General features: G+C 48.5%; 1 protein-coding gene across 6 annotated transcripts in view; it reads right to left on the bottom strand.

Moving 5' to 3' along the window:
- Nucleotides 1-22,955, bottom strand: part of LOC144700077 (uncharacterized) — a 38,499-nt gene extending 15,544 nt beyond the window's left edge. For 2 of the 6 annotated variants that reach the window (XM_078571471.1, XM_078571466.1), the window contains exons 1-5: nucleotides 22,778-22,955; nucleotides 21,324-21,527; nucleotides 21,158-21,216; nucleotides 11,145-11,409; nucleotides 2,383-2,726 (exon numbers count right to left, since the gene is read on the bottom strand). In XM_078571471.1, coding sequence (XP_078427597.1) covers nucleotides 2,383-2,726; nucleotides 11,145-11,409; nucleotides 21,158-21,216; nucleotides 21,324-21,444 — 789 coding nt within the window. In that variant the 5' untranslated portion in view covers nucleotides 21,445-21,527; nucleotides 22,778-22,955. Of the gene's footprint in view, nucleotides 1-2,382; nucleotides 2,727-11,144; nucleotides 11,410-21,157; nucleotides 21,217-21,323; nucleotides 21,528-21,755; nucleotides 21,863-22,005; nucleotides 22,058-22,777 lie in introns of all 6 variants that reach the window. The other 4 variants (XM_078571470.1, XM_078571467.1, XM_078571468.1 and 1 more) reach the window with 4 other exon arrangements.
- Between the last annotated feature and the right edge of the window lie 3 nt (nucleotides 22,956-22,958).

The raw sequence follows: 22,958 nt of genomic DNA on the forward strand, positions 1-22,958 counted from the left end.
GTAGGGGAGAGCGGGATCCTAGGGTGATACCCCTAGTAGCGTGGGATGTGGTATGTAGACCTTTGAAACAAGGAGGGCTGGGGGTTTCACCTTTGAATCCATGAGTTCGGCATTGCTAGCTAAATGGGTCGAACGAGTTATGACACCAGCGGAGGGTCTTGTTTTCAATGTCCTAAGAGACACATATGGCTGTGATATGGATTGGGAAATGCGATGGGTGAGAAGTAGGGGGGAGTCCCCTTTTGGCGCAGCCTTCGTCAAATCATCCTGCACATTCGTGAGTTATTTGATGCCAAACTGGGAGATGGGGAAGGCTTTCGGTTCTGGCATGATAACTGGTCAAAACAAGGTCCCTTGAAGTTGAAGTTTCCCAAACTATTTGCTCTAACAAGGAACCCAACTGCCACAGTCAGCGAATGTTGGGACGGGCCTTGGGTCCCAACCCTCTCTGAGGCATTATCAAACCTTCGGTTTGAGGAGTTGTTGGGAATGCAGGAGATACTCCTACCTCTCAGCCCATCAGCAGATGATCGAAACGGATGGGTATGGTAGGGGCCACCTTTCTCGGTGAAGGATGCATACTTGAAGATTCGAGGGGTGGTGAGAGATGACCCAAAAGTCAGGCAGGCATGTCACATAATGCTGAAACTAAAGATTCCTCTTAAATTGAGAATTTTTGGCTGGTTGTTGAGGAGACGGAAACTAGTCACACGAGTCTATCGGTGGAGGTGGGCACCAGCGGAGCCCGTCGATTGCCCCTTGTGCGTTAGGGGCGAGGAAGACTGCTCACACCTTTTCTTCACATGTCACCTCGCTCAAGGAGTATGGGCCTCACAACAGATTTCAGGGGTGAATACTTCCTCAGACGACAAATTTTGGGCATCGGTCACGGCGGGTGGATACCGGAGCAGAATGGAGTGGGGGAGAATTCTTGCAATACTGTGGGCGGTATGGTTGCACCAAAACGAAGTGGTGTTCAAGGGAGGAAAGGCTTCAGTCGAGAGTGCCATATTTGACGTTGAAGCGCTAATATCTTTTTGGGGGGTAGGGGGATAAAAGCAGGATGTGCGGTCATAACTGTAAATGATGTGTACATGATTTTGTTTTTTTAATAGTGTAGAACTGTGGAAATTCGGAGGAGAGAGAAAGTAGAGAGAGAAAGTAGAGAGAGAGAGTGCACAAGATTGGGGCCAAAAGGATCATCTTTGCTTCACCAGAGTTCCCCTTTTTATACATATATTTTTTTATCAAAAAAGTCCTTCAGAAAGTAAAGTTAGGGGGCTTACTTGTAAAACAAGTAAGCTTACTTGTTTTACAAGTAGGCTTACTTGTTTTACAAGTAGGCTTCCAACGGTCCTCTTTTTAAAAGGGACCGTTGGAGGGCCTGTCCAACGGTTATAAAAATAACCATTGGATGCTGGGCCTGTCTGGAACAGGCCCAGACAATATCAGGCCCACTAATGGGCCTGATATCTCCGCCCCTAAAGGGCCTGCACTAAGGAACCAGTCTAGGTTTCTTAGTGGGCCAGTAATGGTCCTTAAGGGACCATTACTGGGCTGCTAATGGGCCTGCAGAGGGTCCATTTGCAGTCTACTATAGGAGTTAGTAATTTTATTATTCCCCTAGGTTAATCTATTACACATTACATGGCTTTGGGTCCATGGTTAGTATAAGATAATCTCATCAAATAGTATCAGGTGGGCCACCGGTTTCGGGTAGTTCTGCCCTATTTTCTTCAAAAACAAAATTGTAGAACGGCCCAAAAAAATTTACGACCACATAAGAACGTTTCTCTATCAGAATTAAAGCCCTAAAAATCCAGATTCTCTTTCTGTCTAGCAGATCAACGCATTGAGATCTATTTAAGGTTAAAACGAAAACATATATTTTATTGGTTTGAGTGACTTCCGAGATTAAGGAAAAGGGACAGAAAAATGTCCAATTTAAAGATTTTTTTCAAGAGATAGGAAATAAATAATAATTTTGAAATAATAAGAACTTCTATGACATAACATTAATTGACCAAACAGCTAAATTCATCAACTTCCGTGATGTAAAATAGACCCCATGAGCCTGAATTAGTGCCAGGTAAATGTCGCTTAAAGGATGACCTATCTCCAACGCTTGGCAGAAAGCACTAATGATCTGTAGTCAATCGTATCCGTAGATTTTAACTGAAGGATACTAATAAAATTCGTATAAAGGATATCTTGGTTTAAGAGAAGCATTAGGGTTAAGTTGAAGGGAATATTTCAGTTTAAGTTGTTTTTACAATATCTCTGGTTGCATTGATTTTTGGAACATAACCCAGTCCCTACGATTTTCCTGAGGCTTCCAGGCACATATTGAGCAGAATATCAAGCAAAAAGACAGAAGCATACAATGACTACATACGGTCGTTTAGAGGTCTCCGTGATACTCGCAAGTTTGTTTAACTCCTCCTCGAAATGGAAACCAGCAACAGATAAATAACAAAACTGAGATATCCCCACAGTAGATGCAAGTATTTTATGGGCCAAACTAAAGGCATCATTCACAAAAACATCGACACCCGCTGAAAGTTTCTCAGACAAGTCCAAGCTATTAGCCAAGTCCTCTTTGAAATTCGTGAGGTTGCCAAAAAGGAGAATAGTCCCATTCCGCTGTTCTTTTCTCTTTAATTGCAATATATCATGGAAACCACGTGCAGGGAGTACTCTTAGGTGAAGAAGGCATGATAAATGATCTGCCAAGAAAAATAAAATTAATTAGGGTGCCAAAACATTAGCAATGAATTGTGATTTCTCAATTTCAGCATAAAAATACAAAATACTTGGCATGACAAGAAGGTTTGCGAGCACTATAGCCTATATCGAAACTTCAAAAACGTTCATCAAAATTCTCGTAATTACCTTTCACTTAATTTAATAGATTATGAGAAAAAACACCCAGAGACTGCTTCAAAAAGCACGTTACCAAATCAAAAAGCACCATACTATTAACCATCTCAGGAGTAAAAGAGAGAAAGTGCAAATTTTTTTGTAAACAAACAAGGAAGATCACCTGAAAACAGTAATCAACCTGATGCCACTAAAATTGATAAACCTTCAATACACACGATAACCAAAATAGTCCTCCCTTTACCCCCTTATAACCAATATGCCATAAGAGACTCCACATCATGAAGAACATTGTTCGTTGAGGCTGCCATCCCATTAACAACACCTCATTGCAGTGCAGCCAGATTGCGTACAGTACTAAAAGTGTTGGGGAAGAGAAGAAGAAGATAATGACATAACTTGAACAGAGTACATGTAAGGGTATATGTACCCTAAGAGGGAGAGAGGATAATAGGGCTAATGGGCTTATAGAATAGGGCCCATTAGCACATGAGGGATAGTCTATCACTAACACCCCCCCGCAAGCGAAGTATGGATATCTTCCATACCGAGCTTGGAGACGGCACGTTGAAGAAGAGGGCGGGAGAGTCCCTTGGTAAGGACGTCCGCTGCCTGGTCGGCGGATGCAACAAAGTCCAGGTCAAAGATCCCTTCGTCAACTCGCTCCTTGAAGTAGCGGTTGTGCTCCATGTGCTTGATGCGGCCCTGTTGTCCAGGGTTCTTGGCCAACACGATCGTCGACTTGTTGTCGCAGAAGAAGTGAATCGGGCCAGCATACTCCACGCGAAGATTGTGAAGGATGCCGTAAATCCACTGGCCCTCAGAGGCCCCATCGGCGAGTGCGCGGTACTCAGCTTCGGCGCTAGAGCGGGAGACTCTGTCCTGCTTGCTACTTTTCCAGCTGACGAGACTGCCAAAAACAAACGTGCAGTAGCCCGTGGTAGACCGATGATCCACAACGGAGCCGGCAAAGTCAGCATCAGTGTAGACTTTCACTGTCTGGTCAGTGCTGCGAGGGAAGAGCAGGCCCTTTCCGGGGCAGCCCTTCAGGTACGCAAGGACCCGGTGGGCGGCCTGATGGTGAATCTCCCGTGGGGAGTGCATAAACTGACTGAGCAGGTTGACGGCGAAGGCGATGTCGGGCCGAGTGTGCGTCAAGTAGAGGAGCTTCCCCACCAGCTGCTGATACCGGTGGGAATTCAGCAGCGGCGAATCCCCCCCTTTGCCCAACTTCACGTTGGGATCAATGGGAGTGCTCACCGGCGCACAATCGGTCATCCCTGTCAGTGCCAGTAAGTCGATGGCGTATTTCTGCTGCGAGACGAAGATCCCACGGGGGGAGTAGGCTACCTCAAGACCAAGGAAGTAGCGAAGAAGGCCTAGGGCCTTGATCTCAAACTCCTTAGCCAAGGCAGTGCTGAGGCGGACAGCTTCGGCAGCATCAGATCCCGTGATAAGGATGTCGTCGACGTACACGGCAAGAATGGAGACACCGTTCGGGCGGTGACGGAAGAAGCATCTCCATTGCTCTGAGTGTACCCTTCGGTCTTCATAACAGAGGAGAACCTCCCAAACCACATGCGCGGGGACTGCTTGAGTCCATAGAGGGACTTCCGCAGTCGACACACGTGACCGGGGGGCCCGAGTGAATAGCCCGGGGGTTGCTGCATGTACACCTCCTCCGTCAAGTCGCCGTGCAAGAAGGCGTTCTTGACGTCGAACTGGCGGATGGCCCAGTGGAAGTGCGCTGCAAGCGCCAGAAGAAGCCGGACAGTCTCCATCTTCGCCACGGGAGAGAACGTCTCGAAGTAGTCCACGCCATAGGACTGAGTGAACCCCCGAGCCACAAGCCGAGACTTGAGGCGTTCGAGAGTACCGTCCGCATGATGCTTCTTGGCATGAATCCACTTGCAGTCCACTACCCTCTTGCCCGGAGGTAGTGGAACGACGTCCCACGTGTGGTTCTTGAGGAGAGACTGCATCTCCTCGTCCATCGCCGTTTTCCAATGGGGAGAAGCGATAGCATCGGCTAAGCGTCGAGGAAGGGGATCCGACTCGATGCGGGTGAGGAACAACCGGTAGGGAGGACTCAGCCGGTCAAAGGAGAGGTAATGAGAGAGAGGGTAGAAGGGGGGCCTTAGTGCACTGACGGACCCCTTTCCGTAGAGCAATAGGCCACCCCAACTGATCGTCACCATCGACAGGAGAAGGAGCGGAAGCAATGGGGGACTCCCCGGGAGGAGCAGTAGACGACACACCGGGAGTCGTAGGAGACTCACCGGAGGGCGAGGGTAGACCGGGAGGGGGGGGTGACGAGGGTTGGTCACCGAGAGAGGAGGAGGGTGACGACCGGGTTTGACAAGGATGGGGGCCGGAAGGAGGAACGGAGACCAATGGGAGAGGGAGAGCTGCCGAAAGGGGAAGGGCAGGTAAGGAAGAAGAGGTAGAGGACACGTCCAAGGACCCCGCAGGAGGAAGTGAGGAAGAGGAATCAAGGGGAGAAAGATCCGGAAGGGAGGAGGGTGGAGTGGGAGCGGTGGACTCCACGATGGGACTGGGCCCCAAGGGGGCGAGGAGCCTCATCCAGCGGAAGGCGTGATGAGGTAGAGTAGTCCCAAAATAGGGTTCATGCTCGGCAAAGGTGACGTTTGCGAGATGAAGAACCGCCGAGAAGGCGGATGATAGCACCAGTACCCTTTTGGAGGAAGAGTAACCCACAAACACACCCGAGTGCGCGTGCATCAAACCGTGCGTGTGGGAGAAGTATCATGGACGTAGGCGGTGCAGCCGAAGATACGCGGCCAGAGTCCCGCCCGCAAAGAAGCATTCGGGAATGCCACAGTCATCCGGTCCAAGGGGCTGGAGAACTCCAGGAGTGGGGTGGGGATACGGTTAACGAGGTGAGTACTCGTCAAAACCGCCTCTCCCCAATAACGCCCGGCGCCTTGAGTCCAACAGCAATGTCCGCGCCGTCGAGGTAACATAGCCGATCGACGCGTTCAGCCATGCCATTCTGCTCGGCGTGGCCACACAAGAGGACTCGTGGAGGATGCCCGGTCGGCAAAGAAGGAGGCGAGGTCAGCGTTGAAGAAGTCGAGCATTGTCGAACGAAACGCTGGATGCCTCGACCAAACTGTGTCTGTACCATGGCGCAAAAGTGTCGAACATTCTGCGCAACCTCCGACTTCGCAGTCAGGAGGTAGACCCACGTATAGCGGGTAGCTTCGTCCACAAAGAGTAGAAAGTAGCGGTGCCCTTTCAGACTGATCTGCGGTGCCGGCCCCCAAACATCACTGTGGACTCGGAACAGCGGGGTCGATGTGTGAGACGAGGATGAAGTAAAGGAGGATCTGCGGTGCTTGGCTAACTGACAAGGTTCACAAAGCATAGTCTTAAGGTCCACGCCCAAACACAACGAGGGAAAAAGACGCTGTAAAGTGGAGAAAGGTGGGTGTCCAAGTCGCTGATGCTCCATCAGAAGGCGTCCCCGACGCTGCTCAGCCACCAAGAGAAGAGTCCGGTGCACCATGAAGCACTGGGAGCGGCCTCCATCGTCCAGCATCAGCAGTCCGTTCTCCTGCCTAATCGGTGTAGTCCGGCCTACCTTGTCAGACAGAAACATGCCGTCAGGTTGTAGGTGGAAGGAGCAGGAGATAGCATCAACTAAGCGCTGCGGAGACATAAGCACGGCCCGCAGGTCAGGGACATGGAGAACGTTGTGGACCACACTGAGGCCGTCCACATAGACTGCCCCGATTCCGGCCACACGGAGACGTCCACCCCCGGCCGTGAGGACAGTGCGGCCACCCCGATGCCGCTCATATGATACAAACCGGGCATTGCTCGGGGTCATGTGTTCGGTAGCCCCCGAATCAAGGACCCAAGTCGTATCGGAGACGACAGGTGAGTGGAAGGGCGTATGGCCACAGTACCATGCATCTGAAGATGAAGGAAGGGAAGACGCACCAAAGCCGCCGAAGTAGGCCGTAGACATATTCTGCAGGGCAGCCATCTGGTCACGGAGGCGGGCCAAATCTGCCTGAAGCTGGTCCATAGTCACTGCGGAGGGGCTGGCGGAGGAGGAATCAGAATGGGCCACCATGGCCTTGCCTTCTGCGGCCTCTTTCTTCATTCGCCAGTCATTCAGGCGCTTCTTGCACTTGTTCTTCCCGTGGCCCAGTTTGCCGCAATACGAGCAAATCGTCATCCCAGCTGGAGGAGCGGCGGAGGTGGGCGTAGGGAGGATCGACAGTGCCTTGCCGCCTGAAGGGAGGGCAGAAAGTAGTGCGGTCGACTCACCCAGGGGGCCGGAGGAGGGAGTCCCATGGAGGAGGAAGTGGCTTTCCTCTTCTTGAAGCTCCTTCACCAACTCCTCGAGGGCAGGAGGACCTTCCTTGCGGTGCAAGGCACGACGACGTACGTCATCATACTCGCGGTTCAGGCCATTGAGGAAGCCCATGATCCGCAGAAGAAGCACATTCTGGAACGTCTTGGACGTCGGATCGTCGGGCGGTAGGTAGTAATCCACTTCATCCCACATCTTCTTGTGGGCAAGTGCATATTCAGAGATCGTCAACGACCCCTGACGGAGATTGCTGGCCTGACTTGCAAGGGAATAAAGACGCCACCAGTCGCTTTCCCGGCCACAGAAAGAGCGCACCTGATCCCAAAAGCCTTTCACCGTTTTCTGATGCGGAAGACGGTCGCGGAAATCTGGAGCCAGGGTGTACGCATACATCCAGCCGAGGATGAACTGGTCCTCAACGTCCCACGCTGCATAATGTGGGCGGTCGATGGTAAGGGGGTCTTCAGTGCAATGCTTGAAGAGCTGGCGCGCCTTCAAGGTGGTCTCTACGAAGCGCATCCACGGGAGTAGATTCGGGCCCCGTAAGAGTGTCGTCTCGGGGACCGACGGAAGCGGATGAGCCACCTTGTAGGACAGTGGCTTCTCCAGGAAGTCGGTCTCGGTGAACGGCATGGTGCTGTTACGGCGCTGCTACGGTAGTGCTGCGGCTGCGGCTGCTGTGCGTGCGCGGCGGCTGCGGGCTGCGGCTGCTGTGCGTGCGCGGCGGCTGCGGGCTGCGGCTGCTGTGCGTGCGCGGCGGCTGCGGGCTGCGGCTGCTGTGCGTGCGCGGCGGCTGTAGGTGGGCGATGTCAAACCCTAGGGAAGGAGCTCTGGAGCTCTGATACCATGTTGGGGAAGAGAAGAAGAAGATAATGACATAACTTGAACAGAGTACATGTAAGGGTATATGTACCCTAAGAGGGAGAGAGGATAATAGGGCTAATGGGCTTATAGAATAGGGCCCATTAGCCCATGAGGGATAGTCTATCACTAACAAAAAGAAGCCTTCCACATCCCATCATTTGCCTATATCTGCCTTCTCAGATAGAGTCTTAGAAGGCCTCATTTGTAGAGACATCCACTCCTTGGATTTGCTGTGATGCCCATATCACCTGCACAAACTGGCATTCAAAGAAGAGATGAGAGCAGCCTTAGTTGCCACTTGTGCACATAGCACCTTCTGCCAAGACATTCTTTTTTTGGAAGGCTTGTGTCCCGAGTTGCACCTCATCAACAACCGACCAAAAGTCCTCATCTTAATGGGAACTTTCTCCTTCTGCAAAAAGCCACATTTGTTAATGGTTGTTGGATCTTTCTATACTCGCCCTCTGGTCTTCATGTAGGCTTCTCTGACAGAAAAGTGATGCCACGCCACTCCAATCATCTTCTGTCTTGCGCAAAAGTCTAAGCTGCAGGAAAACCTGTTGTACACCCATCAATTTTTGAACCCTCTACTTCAACAAAACCCCTTCCAAGTATACTTGTGCACATGGTTTGTATGCTCATCCGTGAATTGGAGGGGTTTTGTGCACATGAGCATACTAACCATGTGCACAAGTATAGCTCATGGTCTGGAGTCCCTCAACAAACCATGTGCACAAGTTTTAAGGGTACATGTTGCCAACGCATCAACTGCTAGGACTAACAATAGTGGTGCCAACAAACAACCCATTCAACAGGAAAGCCTCTCCTCCCCATAAATGACCATTAAAAATTCCAATCCAGGGCATTGTATGCCTTTGCAAAGCTAACTTTCCATACAAAGCCTTTTGTCTGATTTCTCCTTGTTAGGTATTTCTCCAGCCATTTCTGGGTCTACAAGCCAACTCAAAAGCCCAACTAGGTATCCAATCACCCTCCTCAATGTGTTAGCCAAGACCTTTGTGATGATGAAATAAATAGAAGTCTAAAGTGATATAGACCAAAAATCACCTATGTAGACGGCTCCTTGTCACTTCGGTGGAAATAAAGATGTGAGTGATTGATATGCTCTATTTCATAATTGCTACTTTGGAATTCTTCCAATGTATCCATAACTCTCTGAAGAAGAACACAGGAATCTGTTTGGACCCGGCACCCCTTCTCCATTCAAACCCTGGACTGCCTCCCTCGCCTTGTTATGGAGAAATGCCTGACTAGAAGGGTCTGCTGCTCCTATGAAAACCTAGTTGCCCCTCTACCACTCCATTGCCACCAACTTGGGACCCTTGTCTAGAGAAAGCCCTAAAGTGATCAGCTAAAGCCTCCCACTGCATCCACCCCATCATAATCATGATTCTCTACCTGCACCTTCAATAGTTGATTCGATCTCTTTCCTCCATTTCCAACCAAATGAAAAAAAATTGTTAGAATTGCTCTCTTTCATCCACAGAGGCCCAAATCTCTGCTTCCACTCTAGCCCCAGCTTCTAATCTTCCTCCACCACCTCCTTACATGCTTGTTTTTCCCTCGTTTTCTCTTCCATTAAGTTTCTTGTATCCTCTAGATCATGACAAGGCATCATTCTGCCTATGATTCCTCTCTTCACAGATTTACTCCTCGACATCAATAAGATGAAATCATAGAGCTGCAAGTTTATTAACCAATCTGACTGTGACTACACCAGGGCCAGACTGCGATGACCACCACGACACTACCTCCGTGAAACCCTTCTCCCGTAGTAACAATCTGTCCATGTCAACTCTGCTGGAGAAGAACGGACCAGCATGTAGCCTCCACATTTAGCGTTTCAAAAAGAAAATGACAACTTCAAATTCGTCCTTAGAGTCTGGGGTTAAAATACCCATGAGATACACTTGCAGGCTTGGCCCTGGGCCCGGGCATGGTGTGTGCACCCAAGCCTAGGCCTGGGCCCGGCCCGAGTTTAAGGGACTTAATTCACATAATGAAGTCACTTAAACAGCGAAATAAAAAGTCCAGTAACGGGCTCTATTTAACAGTCCATCTTGGAATATGATGACCTGCTCTGGCTTTCATGATCTTGTGATACTATCAGGAATGGTCTGAAAATGGTCTGGGGAGTGCTCACACGTCAGCCATCGGGAACCTCTCCAACAGTTCTACAATCTGTCAAATCAAGAGACCGTGCAAGGGACCCTTGTGCTTCCCCATGTCTACACATAGTCCGTAGGCCCCACTTCCTACAAACTTGTACCCAAAATGAAAGACCAAAAGGCTCCTGTCCTGAACCCATGGGCCGCCCTCCTACAAACATATCAGACGAAAATCTTATTGAATGAGAGGACAAGATCCAACCATGAGTGATACTTTTTATATGATTATTATGATTGGACAATGTTTTTTTTTTTGAAGAAAACAGTTGGACAATGTTTAAATTAGGCACTGATCAACCAATGGCACATCCTATTATTCCTTCTTCTGTACTGGTGTCCCATAGACACCAGAGCAGATTCAACTCAGCTGCAGACTGATACGGTCCCGACTAAGGACGTATCATCTCTGATGTCATTTGAGGATAAGGAGCGTTCCGGGGGTGAAGAAGAGGACGGGAATGGTCAGGAAGAGGCCGAGCTGAGGGGTAGGGATAGGCCAGGGAAGAGCCACCTGGAGACGCGGTGAGGTAGAGACGATCACGAGAACGGTATCGTGAGGGGGGACAGAGCTTGGGCATGCAAAGAGATACGAGAAGGGAAACAAACAGTACTTAAGAACAACTTCCAGTCTGCCCTGGGCTGTGCAATTTGAACGAAACATGGAGGGGAGGGACCTAGATGCCCTTAATGGCAAAAGGATGAGAATGCCCCCAATGAGGGCCCGGGGATCCAATCACAGACACTTACAAGACTAGCCACGTTAAAGAGAGAAAGAGCAAAACAGCTTCATGATCACAATGACTAAAAGCAAAGAATGGTTAAAACAAATTGCTTAATAAAAATAAAATGACAAAACGAATAATAACCTGCAAAAGATTCAATTGAAATGATATCTCGACCACTTGCAACATCCCAACTGCAGAGTATAAGCACTTTTGAACCAGCTTCATGTAAATATTTTATGGTTTGGAGGGCATTGTTGGTTGAACAATCTTCATGGACCAATGCACTAAGAATTAAGGCGGAATCCATACGCACAGCAACAAATTGTCCAGAAAGTTTTTCCCTGGGATAATCTCTGAGAGTCTGTACATCAAGGTTGCTGAATCTGACAATATCGGGATCATCTGTCTGAGTGAGACAAGGACATCAAGTTAAAAAGTAAAAATGTATTAGGCTTGTTAAATAGTCAATATGTTAATTAAAATATACATGGAAGTCTTGTAAGGTGGTGATATGTTCCAGGAAAAAATACAGAAGGAATTTCTTGAAGCAAAAGATTTACATCTGATGAGCGCAACATTTACATGAAAATTCCCTTGACTAAGATATCAACTTTCTGCAATGTAAACAACATAAAATTCCCAAATTTAAGGATACTAACAAGGCTGTCATATAAAATATCCCAAATTTAAGGAGCGACCCCGAGCCCGCACCCCACCCCCCGCCGACGGACTCCCCCGCCGGCGGCCCCGAGCCCGCACCCCCCCCCCCCACCGACGGACTCCCCCGCCGGCGGCCCCGAGCCCGCACCCCCCCCCCCCCAAGCCGTCCCGCCGCATGTCGGGCTCTGGCCGGGGGAGGCTGCGGAGGCTTTTCTCTGCCGACGCCGCGCAGTAGCAATACCTCCCACACGTGGCAGGGCTGGAAAAGGCCGCAGACTCAACAGTCTAAACAACCGATGTCGCCGCGGCGGCACCAGCCGCGGCAGCTGCCTTCCCACCCGACAGCCATTACTGCTGATCGGGCAGGTCCGAGGGGGTGGCAGACCCGTCGACCGCCAAGGAGGCCCACACCGACAAGGCCAAGTCGGTACAGATCTTCGGCCCCTACACGCAGCCCTCCTCATACACGCCCGCAACGTCGATCACCACATCCAGCTGCTCAGGCCGGTCGCAACTGGCAAGTTTCGGATCCCCCAACTGAACTGACCCAGGCGACAATTCCAAAAAGGCGTCGGTCCTATGCCGAAGTAGTCAGGGAAATGGCCGATGTCCCGCACGACGAGGAAGAGGAAGCGGGATGGACTAGAGCTGAACGCCGCCGAAGGCGCCGCCGGTCAGTTGCTCTCAGCGCAGCCACAAGGGAGGGCGAGCGGCGGTGCTTCCGATGCCTCTCACGAGGACACTTTATTCGGGAGTGCCGGGAGCCCGTCGTCTGTCGTCTGTGCTTCCACTCGGGGCACCAACAGACAGTCTGTCCGCAGGCGCGGACATACCATCGGGAGCCCACCTGGACGTGGCCCCCACCAGACCTGCCGGCTCTATGCCTAGTTGGGGAGGTGACTAGCGGTCGGCCAACGGTGGAACAAGTGTTGCGACACCTTCAGTCCAAATGGCCAGAAACGGGGAGTGCAGAAGTGCATCGACTTCCCTCGGGCGATTTCTTCATGCGCAACCTGACGAGGGCCAACCTCCAAGCACTACGGGGACGGGAAGAGGAAGTCAACGGAGGCGGCCGGATTATATGGCGCAGGCCAAATCCTGCGGACGGGGCGAGCAAGCTCAGCCAACATATTGTGCCGCTTATACTTCGGGGGATCCCATTCGGGCGTCGGACATGGGTGCAAGTAGCCAAGATAACACGGCCTATTGGAGCCCTACGTCGGATCGTCTCCAACGGCCTCAAATCAGGGGACCCGAATAGTGTGGCGGTCGAGATTGCAGTCCCCACTGGGGCGGCCATCCCGCCGGTGGTCGTCAGCGAAGGAGATGGGGTCGCCTACATGATCCAGGTTGCAATGCCCCTCCCTCCGCCGATGCAACCGAGATCCAGCGGCCAAGCAGGCCAAGAAGACAGACCCGCGGACTGGTCGCCGGAGGTGGACAAGTCCCCCCCCAAAGCAACACCCCAAAGCAAGACGGTGTCGTCCCATGACCATACGGAGCCGTCACCACTAGCGACGGAGCAGTCGCCGTCTACCCGGCGACCAGTCCGCGGGGGAATCAGCCGATTTTGTTGGACATCCCCAAAGCAACACCCCCAAAGCAAGACCGGGGGAATCAGCGGAGTGCGCCCTGTGCAGAGGGGAACTCGAGGACTGCGACCATCTGTTCTTCCGCTGCCCCCTGGCGCGGGAGGTGTGGATTACGAAAGAGATCCCGGGTGTGGCCACCCGATCGGTAGAGTCCTTCTGGACATCGCTCCGGGGCGGGCCATACCGGAGTGAAGCCGAGTGGCAAAGACTCTTTGCCATCCTTTGGACCTTGTGGCTTCACCGAAATGAGGTCATCTTCCGGAGTCGACTACCAGTAGCTCTGGCAGTCATACAAGACGCCAGGGCTCTCGCTTCAGTGTGGTGCCGCGGCATGTAACCGCGTTTCGCCTCTAGGCATCCATACCCTGTAATGATTTACATAGTTATGGCAATGGGGGCACCGTCTTACTGGTGACCCCCTTTTTCGTTTCAAAAAAAAAAAGTGTCTAGAAGATAAAACTAGCATTTTTGCATCAAATTCTGGGGAACAGATTGTTGTAACCCCATGTCATGGAAATGAAACAAGAGACCGAAATTGAAGGCAAAACTGAGAATCACGAGAAAACCACAAGCCGAATGCCTCAATCCAGAGTCTTGTCCTTGACCTCTACCCCCCTCACCCTTTTGACCCCCTTGCCTAAAGCATCCCCAAAAACAGCCACATCACTTTTCCCTAGAGTGCTTGAGGACACCAATGTGTATCATGGGTTAGCACATTATGTTACTTCCAAAATAGAGTAACAACTTGTCCCCAAGGTAAAACCAAATAACCTACTGAGGAGAAGCATCTGATTCTCTTAATTTATCGAGCAAAACACCGTCTTGGGTAAGTGTTCCTTATTTATCCAAATTTAATGGTACCCAGATTGCACGTCTCATTTCCCTGTGTGATTTTATCTTATACAATAAAATTTGTAAAACCTTAACTTAATATGTATAATGATAAGTATAGGTATCATCCACGGGAAGCTAGTAAGGAATTCAATTAGTCATCTACTTAAATAATTTGACCCTAAATTCAGTTAATTTAATCTTAAATGAAGATCAAATTACCTCAATTAGATTAAGAATTTAGAAAGGAGGGTAGAAGAGATGAGAAGTCTAGAAGAATTAGGGATCTCTAAATTGACTTCTTTGATCCAATAAAAAAGATCAAAGGGGTCAAGTAGAGGGGTTAAGAAGGAGATGTCCTCTGGTATAGGGCCTGATAATCAACATAAAAATGACATCTGTCATTTTTTCTTCAACAAAATCGCTAGGCTGGTGTAGGGCCTTGAATGTTGGACAATGCCTGCAGGGAGCACTTCTGAAATAAGCTTGTCAATGTCTCTTTTCATCCCTCTAGATATTTGAGGCCTTGTTGATACCTGTAGAGCCCCAGGCTTCAAACAATTTCATGATCTGCACTTCAGGAAGGTGGAACGAAAGGATGTAAGAAGGTCTCATCAAATTAGGCCAGTAAGGTCTTTCATAACAATTGACATAAATGTATTGGCGTGCAATGTATTCTGGGAGACCATCTGGCAATGCATGACACAAATGTAAGGTCTTTGATGCTCTTTGAAGAGTGATTTTAGAGAAAAGCCAGATTAGTTCAACCTCAGCATTCCCTTAAGATTGATGACTTTGCCCTCTGGTGCAATGTTCGAGTTTAATAACTAGAGATTTATCTCAACAAGTGAAATTGTAAACCCTAGAGGGTCTGGGGGAGAAGAGAGGTTGAAGGAGAATAGAATGTAATGACATAATGAATGAGAGTTACAAGAGGGGTATATATACCCTTAAGAGATAGAATAGAGAATAGGGCTAATGGGCTTATAGAACAGGGCCCATTAGCCCATAGAGGACATGTCTCACTAACAGCCCCCCGCAAGCGAAGTGTGGATATCGTCCATACCGAGCTTGGATACTGCACGCTGCAAGAGAGGCCTGGATAGGCCCTTGGTAAGCACATCAGCAGCTTGATCAGAGGAAGCAACAAAATCAAGGTCAAAGATGCCCTCGTCAACCCGCTCCTTGAAGAAGTAGCGGTCACGTTCCATGTGCTTGATCTTTCCCTGCTGGCCCGGATTCTTGGCCAGTGCAATTGCCGACTTGTTGTCACAGAAGAAGTGAATCGGGCCGGCATACTCAACCCGTAGGTCATGGAGTATCCCATAGATCCACTGAGCCTCCGAGGCCCCATCAGCAAGCGCTCGGTACTCGGCTTCGGCACTAGAGCGGGACACTTTGTCCTGCTTGCTGCTTTTCCAACTAACCAGGCTGCCGAAGACGAAGGTGCAGTACCCGGTCGTGGAGCGATAATCAACAAGGGACCCCCCGAAGTCTGCATCGGTGTAGACCTTCACCGTCCGGTCCGAGCTGCAAGGAAAGAGTACACCCTTCCCTGGACAGCCCTTCAGATACGCAAGTACCCGAGTGACCGCCTGGCGATGAATGGCGTGTGGATCATGCATGAACTGGCTCAGGAGGTTGACGGCGAAGCTGATGTCGGGCCGAGTGTGCGTCAAGTAGATCAATTTTCCCACAATCTGCTGGTACTCATAGTGATCCACTGGAGGCGAGTCCTCCCCCTTCCCCAATTTTACATTAGGGTCGAGGGGAGTGCTGGCTGGCGCGCACTCCGTCATGCCGGTCAAAGTCAACAAGTCCATGCAGTACTTCTGCTGGGAGACGAAGATACCCCGAGGGGAGTAAGCAACTTCAAGGCCAAGGAAGTACCGAAGTTGGCCCAAGGCCTTGATCTCGAACTCCTTAGCCAAAGCGGCAGCAAGACGTGTAGTTTCAACCATATCAGACCCCGTCAGCAGCATATCATCCACATAGACAGCAAGAATGGAGACACCACCGGACGAATGCCGGAAAAACATGGTGGCATCCCCATTACTCTGGGTGTATCCCTCAGCCTTCATGACAGAGGCGAAGCGACCGAACCACATCCGTGGGGACTGTTTCAGTCCATAGATAGACTTACGCAGTCGACAGACAGTGCCCGGCGGGCCGAGAGGATAGCCCGAAGGCTGCTGCATGTAGACCTCCTCAGTCAGATCCCCGTGCAGGAAGGCGTTCTTCACATCGAACTGTCGAATTACCCACTGGAAGTGAGCCGCCAATGCCAAGAGAAGACGGATAGTCTCCATCTTCGCCACCGGAGAAAAGGTCTCGAAGTAGTCGACGCCATAAGCTTGGGTGAACCCCCGAGCCACAAGTCGAGATTTGTGACGCTCGAGTGTCCCATCTGCATGGTGCTTCTTAGCGTGGACCCACTTGCACCCCACCACCTTCTTTCCAGGAGGAAGAGGGACGATATCCCAGGTACGATTCTTGAGCAAGGACTGCATCTCCTCGTCCATCGCCGCTTTCCAATGAGGAGAAGCGATAGCATTGGTGATGCGGCGAGGGATGGGATCCGATTCGATGCGGGAAAGAAACAGCCGGTAGGGGGTACTCAGCCGTGCGAGAGATACATAATGAGACATGGGATAAAGGGGAGTGCGGGTGCACTTGCGAACCCCTTTGCGAAGGTTGAAGGAGAATAGAATGTAATGACATAATGAATGAGAGTTACAAGAGGGGTATATATACCCTTAAGAGATAGAATAGAGAATAGGGCTAATGGGCTTATAGAACAGGGCCCATTAGCCCATAGAGGATATGTCTCACTAACAGAAATGTTTGCAGACATAGCATGAATTGAACCACATTGGCACTACCCCTTAAGGGAAGGTCTTTCAGGTGATGGTCAAACCTTGAATGAACAGGGAAGGTACCAGTCCTTTAGGCAAAAGTTTATGGGCTGCACCAGGACTCCAATACCATGGTTGTGATTTGGCCCACTAAGTTCATGATGCGTAAGGATGTGATAAGAAAATGAAATGGATCCATGCATCCATTTATTTGGTCCTCTGCTTGCTCTCCCACTTCAAAATGAAGGTCTTCGTTGATCCCCTTTTCATAATACCCAAGGTCCATTCCTGCTCACAGTACCTGTGAATCACCTGTGAACCCTAATCTTTGGGTTAGGAGGAAGAGCCTACAGGAGAAGACGCTCAAGGAGAGACAGAAACAGAAAGGTCTCTTCTGTTTTCTGATACAGCGGCGTCCTAGGGTTAAGTACCCTGGGCGATTACATAAAAGAGAGGGCCCAGGCTATCGTGGTCCCCATAGCCTGGATCCGTTTACTTATGTCCGATAAGGACATAAAAGAAGAAAAATAATAAAGAGATTGGCCCAGCCCAATAACCAGGTTCCAATATACAACAAATCACCTAAAGTAACCAAGGAGCACAGGCTGACAGTAACAAGACTCGGAGTTCCCAACCGAAATGAGGACCCATAGAGTATTCTTCATCACAGATAATACATGAGCCTTTCGTCTGGTGCTCCGTTGTTCTGCTATCACATTCAATTTTCAGGGGGTCCGGATGATCTAGGGGCCACCAGGAAGATGATTTTAGGTTGTGATGATACTTTCACTAGCTCCGCCCAATGCCTCACACACATTTTGATAGAAACCAGCTGGCAATAAGCCTTGGAACCCTGGGTTTCAATCTGGGATCATCAGTGCTTGAAGGGGGTCAAGGTACATAGAAAACGGCAGCTGGTCATAATATTAGTTATTTGTTTTCATTGCATTAGAGCCTCAGCCTGATGATGTTCACAACTCTTCACTCATCCATGTTAATCTCTGCTCTGATTCCCTGGGGTAATTCTTTTGTTCCAGTATTAAAAAAGGTCACTGAATGAAGCCATATTGATAAGTTATAAACTCTTCAGGGAATTGTTGATGACGAGTAAACCAACCCTTGGATGGCCTTGATGATCTTCATCGGTAAGCCTTTGATGGGATCCTGCAGATGGAGTGAGATTTGAGGGTTCCCAGAGAGATAAAAACAGGGGGCCAATCAAATCAGGGGGAGGAACATAACATGTAAGTTCCATTCCTCTTGCTCTCTCTACTGTGTTCGCGATCCCCCACTGCATACATGACATCCCTTTGAAGGCAATCCACTTGAGTGGATTCAACTCCCCATGGAATCATTCTCTCCAGTTAAAGTGCACTAGGGATTTATTGAAAGAGACTGGTTTGCTGGGGTGTAAACCAACCCCTAAAACAGTTGATCCAAACCATAAACTGGGTCTTGGACATGAAATTACCTCAGCGGTCAAAGGGAGATATTAATGATTGGTTGGTAAACTAATTTTCCTGACTCAAACTTGGCTGGATATCTCTTATGCTGTGAGTTTAGTAAGTCAATTTATTTTCGGATCCCAGGAAAGTACATGAAGGTGCTGTGCATGGCATACTGAGACACCTGAACGGTACACCAGGACACAGGATAGTTTTTGAACCCATAGATAATAATTTTTTTGAAGAAAGATAGGTCTAATGCCCCTATTTGCCCTACTGAAAGAAGGGCCAATTTATTTTGTTTCAATCATGGTGATCAGCTTCGATCCTTGTTCACTGCCCTAAGAGCCTCCCCCTCACGGTCCTATAAGATCTCGTCCATCGAGCTCAAGACTTCTCACATGGTATCACACACAGGTGGCAGGTTCAAATCCCAGAAGCAGCGCCCCACATGCTTTGGCCATAAAAATAGACACTTCCGTCGCACGCTTTTACCAGCAGCAGGTGTTGTGGGGGAGTGTTTAAGAACAATATCTTTCTTAAATATGAAAAACAGCTATTGGTTTTAGCACAGTTGGTAAGCACTTAAATCCAAAAAAGGTTTAAGGGGCAGCCCCGCGCCCTGGCTGCAGTGCCTTAAACCATGCAGAGGCAGCCCATAGATAATAATAACCTTGAAATTTAAAATTGATGCTGATTATGCAAATAATATTGTTACCAGACATTTTCGGCGACTGTGCCTTCCTTGGTGGCAATCTCATATTCTAGAAAAGCAAGAGGTGAATGGCAGTGTCAGTGTCCAGTGCTGATGCAGAGCTTCTGTTGTTAGCCCTGGGCATCTATGAATCCTTGTAGGTCAAACACTAATTGGATGACATCCAGATCCATTGTAACAACCAAATCATGCTGATGTGTTATAATAATACTGCTATGGCAATTGCTCACCAAGACCCGGAAGTAGACGGACACTTTATACAGGAGAAAGTGGAGAGAAACATCATCTGTACCTCTCATGTCAACTCTTCTTACCAAAGGGATACACAGCCTATTGGTGAATAAACTTGTCTTCAAGCTAGTAATGAAAAACATTCACTCCCAGCTAGAGGGGGAGTGTTAGAGGATATAAGCTATCTTTTTTGTATGTTTTCAATTTTCTCCTCCTTGTGCTTCTATTTAACTTAATACCCAACGTGATGTCCAGTTATTTTTTACCGTTGTAAAGAACTGAGATTCGGATCTTAAGATTCACAAACCCTATGTTTCACGGTCCTCATTCCTAGGGTGCACCTCCTAATCCAAGTGGGCCCAAACCCTTTGCGGTTGAGCCGCAGAATCTGCGGGCTACCTGAACCCTGTCGTCCAGTCCATGGAACCCAGTGATTCAGCATACTGGGCTGCAGGCTTTGTGGGCAGGGTAGCCAAGTTCCATGGACTGGACCACAGGGTTTGCTGCTGGCCTCAGAATTCTACAGTTCAACTGCAAAGGGTGAGGGCCCACTTGGATTAGGAGACCTTCCCTAGGGACGGGGGTCAAGAAACATAGGGTTTGCGACCTCTGCAGCTGTGCTGCCACCATTGGCGCAAACTGTCCACACAGCAGAACTGCGGGAATGCCATTTGATGCCTACAGGGTGTAGGCATCAAATGGCATTCCCGCAACTTTCTGTTGATCACAAAGGGAATGGTAGTTTAGTGATGGCGGGGTTGGAGTGGTGTTTGCAATGGGTCTAATGAATGGAGGCAGCCATGGCCAAGGCCTGTGCTTCTGGCAGAGGTGGCAACAGGTGTGGCAGGATTGATGGTGATGATGGAAAGGGAAGGCGGTGTTGGTGGCTGGTGCAGTGTCCAGTGAGGAGGCAGTTGCAGAGACGAGCACAGTTGGTGGGAGAAGGTGGCAGGCATGGTTGGTAGTGTGACAGTCGGTGGGGGCAGCGAAGATGGCTACCTCTCATACCATTGATAGGAACCTTGATATAGGTTTGAATTGGAAGGGGTATAGAGGAGATATGAGGTAGATGTTCCCACAGTTGGAGAATGCAATGGGAATGATTGGATGGGTCAAATGGAGGAGGCAGGGACCAACCAGAGACAAGCCGTCTGAAGACGCGGTGAGGGTTTGGCAGTCACAGGGACGGGGATCGTCAGAGACTAGAAGGGAACCGATCAGTCGGGGTAGGGGATCGGATTGCAGGGGAGCCAACTGAAGATTTGGTGAGACCAGTATGGGGTTAAGGGATCATTAAACGGTCAAGGGTATGGGGACCAAGATGGGATGGAGCAAGATAGTGAGCCAAGAGGGCAATCTTACCTTAATTCTTGACTTCCCTACTAAAGGGAAGGCTACAGATATTTGTGGAGAAAGGAATCAGTCTAACCTAAGCATCAGACAACTAGAGTGCCCCTAATGGGCTAAAATGCCCCTAATCGTATCATATATCCAATGTAATGTCTGTTTATTTTTCACCCTTGTAAATAACTGAAATTCGAATCTTAAGATCTGAACCCCATATGCACTTTACAAGGGACGTTTACCCTAATCAATGAACATGGAGGTTTTATGATTAAGTCATTCATATTGTGCATGTCCATGATTTTACAGTTAATCAATGGACATTATAAGTTTCTCAAACTCTCTTTCTCTCGTCTTCAGACCTAAACCTCCTCTACTTTCAGATTCATCAGAGCCAGCAGCGCATTGAGCATGTCAGAGCTTCCTTCGCTTACCGACCCTAATTTTGCTAGAAATATGCAAGAAAGATTTGGGAAAAAACCTCAGATTGTGTGGCAAAAGACTTCTTGGAAGCTGTTATCTTCCTGGCGTGCAAAAATCCTACGAAGCATGCAAAAATAGGAAAACCAAGTAGTCAAGATCAGATGAGTAAATTTGACAAGAGAACACAGAACAGGAAATGAATATATAAAAGAATGGGCGGTCACCATGGCCGTGGATTTCACTTCTCTTGACAAAACACCCAGGGCAAATAGGCCTCGGTAACTGGGGAATACAGAAGGTAGGTGGGGACAGGCAAGTTGGCCGAAAGACCTGAGTGATAGACATTCCAAGTCACCAATAAAGTATTCGAATTTTACTCATTTCTGAGAGTCACCCAGCCTCGTTGAAGTTAATCCGAATCCGTCTCTCTGCATATAAGGATGCTGCAACTCAGATTCAAGACGCCAAGTATAAAGTGTGTTTCGTGGTAGAAATGAAATGCATATAACCTAAATAAAAATGAAGATACAAAGCCAATCTTTCATAAAAAGTGAAGCCAACTGGTGGGACTCAAAGCTATTAAAATACCAGCAGTATGCAGGAGAAAAAATTTAGCAACTATGAAAATAAAAAGGGAATCACTGAAGTACAGTTACTTGGTAGAGCATATATGCATCTTAAAGTCCCCAAAGAAGAGGAGAAGTAGCAGAAAAAACTTGAGAAAACCAAGAACCTGGGGATTCTTTGCCTAAAAAAATATTCTCTGCAAAGTAGAGGGAAAAATTTACATCACAAATTTCACATAGTGACGAAAAAAAATAGATTAAAAAGGTAATTCGTCAAGAGTGGCGTGGAATTAGCAGCGACACAATTTAAAAAAAAACAAGCAGGAAAATATGAGCACACCGCTTTGGATGGGAATGCACTACGCTCATCTCACGAATCAAAATAATAGGCACTGCGGGCAGAGTAAAAAAAATAGGTTAAGAAGAAGATAGGGAAATAAAATTACACTTAAAAAAACCAAAAAAGAGAAACGAGAATAAAAGTTTCAGATTCTCTTCAAGAGAAAAAGGGGAAGGAAAAAAGAAAATAAAACACCCCAACAATAATCCAAAGTTGTAGTTACACGTATTTCAGGACGTTGAAAAAATATTAAGAAGAATACATTCCAAAAAATGGGGAAGGTTAAAGTGGACCCTGACAAGAAGAATCCCAAAGATGGGAAGGAATTCACAAAACAAGGAGAAATATAAAATCCAAGGAATAACTAAGGATTTCGTACAAGATGGAGAATGAAGAGCTCAGTGCAATTTCGCCAGACAAAGGATATTGGAAAATGCAAGAGAAAATAAACAGACGTCAACGCCATTAGTCAGACAACTTAGCTCGGTAACACAAGACGAGTGTCGCATTGTTGTGAACAGAACAAGTGATTGCTGGAAGAAGATATAAATAAGGTAACACGAGATTTAAAAAAAGTCCCGTTCAAATTCCTCCACTAAAATTTGAAAAATGCAGGAAACCTCGTTAAAGTTTCAGCGGCGAATAATCCGACTAATTCCAATGATGAAGGATTTATACCTCAGGGACAATCCATCGGACAAAAAATATAGGAAAACATCAAAGGAAAATTAAACAAACAACAACGCCATCAATAGCAGGGCGAGTGACGCACCGTTACTTAACTGAGAAATCGAGACATACTAGATATCACCAGCGATCACATACGAGAAAACTCCAGGAACTATCAATCATAAAATCAATCCCCGAAGGCAAATGCACAGCCGGAGAGAAATTGCGCCACTCGCCGAGCGTACTTGCTGAGGATGTGCTCTGGGACCAAGAACAGTGAAAAA

Source organism: Wolffia australiana, chromosome 2 (genome assembly GCF_029677425.1).
Source record: "Wolffia australiana isolate 7733 chromosome 2, ASM2967742v1".
NCBI lineage: Eukaryota > Viridiplantae > Streptophyta > Magnoliopsida > Alismatales > Araceae > Wolffia > Wolffia australiana.